The sequence below is a fragment of the Macadamia integrifolia genome, chromosome 14 (genome assembly GCF_013358625.1).
Source record: "Macadamia integrifolia cultivar HAES 741 chromosome 14, SCU_Mint_v3, whole genome shotgun sequence".
In the NCBI taxonomy this organism is placed as follows: domain Eukaryota; kingdom Viridiplantae; phylum Streptophyta; class Magnoliopsida; order Proteales; family Proteaceae; genus Macadamia; species Macadamia integrifolia.
The window spans coordinates 29,182,468-29,188,213 of NC_056570.1; the positions used below are offsets into that span (position 1 = coordinate 29,182,468).

At 44.4% G+C, this 5,746-nt stretch overlaps 1 protein-coding gene across 1 annotated transcript in view; it reads right to left on the reverse strand.

Moving 5' to 3' along the window:
• Positions 1–532: 532 nt before the first annotated feature.
• LOC122060807 (anthocyanin 5-aromatic acyltransferase-like) overlaps positions 533–5,746 on the reverse strand; it is a 14,804-nt gene continuing 9,590 nt past the window's right edge. The window contains exons 2-4 of the mRNA XM_042623907.1: positions 1,235–1,672; positions 1,057–1,186; positions 533–909 (exon numbers count right to left, since the gene is read on the reverse strand). Of these exons, the coding sequence (XP_042479841.1) occupies positions 533–909; positions 1,057–1,186; positions 1,235–1,672 (945 nt within the window). The remainder of the gene's footprint in view (positions 910–1,056; positions 1,187–1,234; positions 1,673–5,746) is intronic.

The following is a 5,746-nucleotide window of genomic DNA, read 5'->3' on the forward strand; positions in this document are numbered from 1 at the left end:
TTTAAACAAAAAGGCTATCAAATTTGGTTGTACCCTTCATATTTATATGGACCCACAAAATACGCACATGTAAATAAAAGCTTGAGAGCAGATAAGGTTCTCGTACGGGACTGATCCACACAAGCCATTAGATACTAACATGGCTAAACAAGCCTAAAGGATCAAGGGCATATGCACATGTAAAAAAAGCTTGAGAGCATATCAGGTTCTCGTACGAGACTGATCCACACAAGCCATTAGATACTGACATGGCTCAACAAACCTAAAGGATCAAGGGCATATGCACATGTAAACAAAAGCTTGAGAGCAGATCAGGTTCTCGTACAGGACTAATCCACACAAGGAAAATTGGATCAGTCCCGTACGAGAACCTTTTCACTCGTGACATGTGGCTGTATGAATTGCGCTAGTCATTATGTTTTGCGATACACTTATACAAATTAAACATTTTTCTTTTGTCAAAATAAATTTATTCAGAGAAACGAGAAGAACTCATGAAACAAATTAAACTTCTATCTCAAGGACCTTTAGCCTAAAGAAGGGAGCGAGGGGTTGAGGGGCTTAAAGAATGCTCATTCAGAGCGTTAAGCCCATCAACAAACACAGAAACAAAGGCATTCATTTCCTTTTTGTTGAGAACCAAATCAAACTCAATCCCACCTTCTTCATTAGAGCTCTCTTTTAGAAACATTGCTTCTGTTCTATCAATGGATGCCATCTCCACCTTCTTTAGCCTCCCAATCCCAAAGTCTGTCTTGTAAATCCCAAACTGTGGTGATCCTGCGGCACCCAATTGGTGTCTAAACTTTATATTCAACAAGCGTGAAACACTATGCTCTAGGCCTCTCAAAATTGCTTGGCGCCCCTCATAAATTGCATCTCCTATCAACTGGGCAGCCACCGCAACTCCTCATCTCATCGAATCATTCTTTTCTACATTCACCACACAACCTCTGGTGCAATTACCCACGTACATTTCTGGGACTGAAGGGTCTAACAGAGCTCTGCAATCGAGGTGAAGCACAAAGACAGTCATGTTGTTAGTCTTAAACTCACCTGCTTTTGCTTTAGCTTTAGCTTTAAGCAAACAAATCCAAGTGTAAGCGCAAATCGCCACCAATCTGGATGGAGGAATTGATTGTTTTGGTGTTTGTTCATCCTTCTTGTATTGAGCGAAGACCCAATCCTTGAGTCTCCTACCACTTGCTTCATTTACCTGAAATGTAGCTCAAACCATGTTGGGTTTGAGTTCGATATCCATCACCCTTAATATTCTATTCCCGGACACGAATTTGGAACCCATGAATCTGTCCAAATCATCCAAGATTATCTTTTTGATACCGTTGTTCTCCTTGATTGCAGTTCTATCTAAGAATGGTAGGGACTCGAGTGAGAGAGATTCAGCTCCGAACTTGGAGATTGAAGCCCATGTCCTCATAAAGTGGGTAAATCCTCTTCCATCGCAAACCGAATGGTGATGTGTTGCCGCGATACAAAAGCCATTATTTGGGAAAACGGTGACTTGTATTGCTAACGTGGGAACAATAGGTCCAAATGGACTCGCAAATGCTAAAACCTCTATACGAAGCATGTAAGTAGAGTGTGAGAAGTTTCCTAGAAAACTATTGGGTGTTGACGGGACTTGGATGGCTACGCTTGTGATGGAATCTGACTCCGGCAATCATCCTGGAGGAGGTAGGCCGTCGGACAAGGGCCACCAGCTTCTATTGACTGACTACTGGAGGCCCCATACGAAGGAACCACTGAGACCAGAGGCGATCGGTGAAGATGCTCCTCTGATAATGGTGAAGGAAACCAATTTAGATGCCGACAATGCAGAAACGAACAAGGAAAACGGAAGACCAAGCCTTATGAAGAAATCTTATTCCACGGTGGTGGGTAGGACTCTCCCAGACGTGGATCAGTTATCTGAACCAGTCCATGCTGGAACTCACACGAAAATTGTGATTCCACAAGACGCGTACGAGGAAAGGCTTGATAGATTTAAGTATGCTCTAATAGGGAGGGTGAATTTCTGATTTATGTCATTGAACGACATTCGCAAAGCTTCGGCTGTGGAGTGGAACTTGAAGGGCAAGATAACATTCCCTCCAATGGGGAAAGGTTACATTCTATGCCAATTCGAAGCAGAAGGGGACATGGTAGCGATCTGGAGAAGAAACGGCCTTAAAGTCAGGGGTCATCTTATTCACTTTCAACGATGGAAGCCTGACTTTGATGTATATGTAGAGAATATCCCTACTAAGCTCGTCTGGATCAGATTTCCAGACTTACCATTGGAATACTGGCATGAGAAGATTCTTTTAACAATGGCCAAAGGGGCTGGCAAACCGGTGGGCTTGGACAAACATACTAGATCTGCGGCAATGGGCAGTTATGCCCGAGTTCAGGTGGAGGTTGCCATAGGGGCTAGAAGGGTTGAAGAAATCCAAGTGGAAAGAAGACAACCAGGAACCGGTGAGATTTTCTGGTTCAAACAACTCATCACATACGAAGAAGCATTATCAAGATGCGGCTTTTGTAAAAAAATCGGTCACTCTCTTCCCAATTGCAGGGAGAAGAAGGTGAATGAAGAGAAAGTAAAAAATTTAAACAAGGATGGAGTTTCAAGGGTGGCGGTAATGACAGACAAAGGTATCCTTGGCCGGAAATCGGCTGCAGGTGGGGTGGTCCGACGGATGCTCAAGTTTCCTTTTCTGAGATGAATGATTCTCCTTTGAAAAATAATTTGGTTACCTTATCTGAGAATCAATCTAGGGAGAATATTCTCTCTTCTAAAGACACAATCCATGACTTGGGCGAATTAGCTGTCATCCTTCCTTCAGAAAAGGATTCAGTGCTGGATACTAATAAGGAAATTAATGACCGTTTGGCTGGAGATAGGCATCACCAAAGTGGGTCTTCTAATGGGTCTTCTAATGGGTCGGATCCTGGTTCTGACCAGGATTCCTTACCCGGTTCCAGAATGGAAGAGCTGGATCGCTGGTAGGAAGAAGGAAACAGAGAGGAGTGTAGGATGCAAGACCTAGCAGGCCATGGAGGGGTCGAGGTGGCGGCCTAAGCATTGGCAGGGTTGCTAGTCACAGAGAGGAACACAATAATACATCGCACAGTGTCTAGCAGTACGTGGAAGGGGCGATGGTGGTTTACCATGAGGAAGCGGACAGGGAGATCAGGAAGAGCGTGTACACTATAGAGGATAGAAGGAATAATAAAGGCAAGAATGTTGCCTTCTAGGAGCAGGCTTCTCACAAGTCTGATAGGCTCGCTCTTTTAAAGAAATGACTATGAAGTTTATCTTTTGGAACATTAGAGGGCTAAAGAAGAAGGCTGCTAGGCTAGCCTTAGGAAAAATATTAAGGGAGCATAATCCTAAGGTTGTTTGCATAGCAGAGCCCATGGTGGATGTTAAGAATTTTCCTCGATTATTCTTTAATAAATTTGGATTTGATGCCGATTTCATTCATAATGAGAGGCCTGATAAACTCCCAAATCTTTGGGTGATGTGGAAGCTCGGTACTGCAAACCCAACGGTGATCTCCTCTTCGGACCAACATAAATTAATTCGATCGAGGCTACAAGGAAATCAATGTGTTCTATCTTTTGTACATGCTAATATCTTCCGTGCGGCTCGAAGAGAGCTTTGGGCGAACCTGGCAGCTTCCAGTCCTAGTCAGGGTACTCCTTGGGCAGTGCTTGGAGACTTTAACGCTATTCTCCAATCTCATAAAAAAAGAGGGCCTGGAGATTTTAACAAGGGATTAACTGCGGATTTTGGGGCAATGGTAGATGGGTGCTCACTTATCCAGATCCCTTCCCAAGGCAGTAAGTTCACTTGGTCGAACAATAGAAGAAGAGGCAACGTGGTTGCAGTGTTGGATAGAAGCTTTTGTTCGGATTCTTGGTTCGCGGTCTTCCATGACTGCCACCAAAGAGTGCTTCCTCGTATGGCATCAGACCATTCCCCCTTGTTGGTAATTTCAGAGTCATCGGATTGCCCAGCTAATTGTCCCTTTTGCTTCCAAAGGTTTTGGACAGAGCATGGCATATTTTTGAACATGGTGAAGGATTCTTGGGACCAATAGATTAGAGGTCCAACCTTATTTGTGTTCAGCCAAAAATTAAAAAATTTGAAATCTGCGGTTAAAATGTGGGCTAAGGAGAATTATCCTAACATCAACTTGGAAATGGAGGAGGCTAGGATGGCGTTGGAAGATGTGCAGCAGGAAGCCGAGTTGAATGGCATGGATGACCTTATTTTTGTGAGCGAAGCTGATGCTAAAACAAGATTCCTGAAAGTTGTGGAGAATTATGACAAGCTCTGGGCCAAGAAGTCACGAGTTCGTTGGAGGTTAGAGGGAGACCGGTGCTCCAAATTTTTCTATGTTTCAACGAAGGTGCGAAGAATAAAAAATACCATTCGGTCTTTAAAAAATGGAGATTGGATTCTGATTACTGGGAAGGACCACCTGGAAGAGTATGTTAGTGGCTTCTATGGAAACTTTCACAAGCATTCTCCTACTCTGGACCATTTAGAGATGCTTGACTGTGTCCCAGAGGTGCTGACCGATCATGATAGATGGAAGCTGGACATGATGCCGTCCAATGTGGAGATCAGAGTTGAGGATTGGGACCTTGATCCTGAGAGCGCCTCAGGCCCAGACGGATTCCCAGGTATAGTCTACAGAGTCTGTTGGGATATTATCTTAGAAGATGTCTATAATGCGGTTCGAAACTTCTTCAATCAAAGTTTTATGCCACCAGGTCTGAATAACAATTTCATTATTTTAATTCCCAAGTTAGAGGGTGCTATTTCCCTTGACAAGTTTAGACCGCTATTGTCACACCCCGTTCACCCTGAACCGGAGCGGTGACCGAGTTAACACCGGTTAACCCAAACCTGCCAGGATCATCAGATACTGTATTCCACCACAGCATACACACACTAACATCAATTCATCAGATCAGCGGAAGACTAAGTTTTACCTGTAAATAATTCCCATATACTTGATACCCAATGGTGATACAATAATTATATACATTTGGGCCCGAAGGCATGATATATACACAAAAAGAATAAAGTTCAAATATCAAGTATATACAAGAATTCATCAAAAATCATCAGAGTACACAGCTCGGCTCGGTATCAAGGCTGGAGCTCAGCTCGGCATCAAGGGTTGTGCCCAGCTCGACATCACATAGAAGAGCTCAGCTCGGCCTCGGTAGTGGAGCTCAGCACGGCCTCCAAGGGGGAGCTCAGCTCGGCCTCAGAACTGCTGTCCTGCAGCACAGCTCTCACACGCACAGCCTACGTCGTGCTCAAACTCATCAGGGGTCCACCAGTCCTCATCAGAAAACTCGACTGCGGGACCCACCCCAAGCTCCTCAGATGCATGACCTGCAAAATCATCTAAAAAGGGGTGTACACGTGGAATGAGCTCACTAGCTCAGTAAGTAGAGAGGTGGACCACACACAACAGTCCACACATCACAACACATCATATGCACTACATGCCATGCAAGTCATTTTAAATCACATACACCTAATCAACATTACTAAGTCTTTGGTTTTAGTACTACTACAACCACAGTGCGCGTATACTCCGGGTACGAGCCGCGAACTCCCTCCCGCGATACGCCCATAGGGCTGTCGGAGAAGGCCCACCGTGAGTACTCGGAAAAGTAAAGACAATTCCGTCCACCGGCTCTCAACAGAAATGTAAAT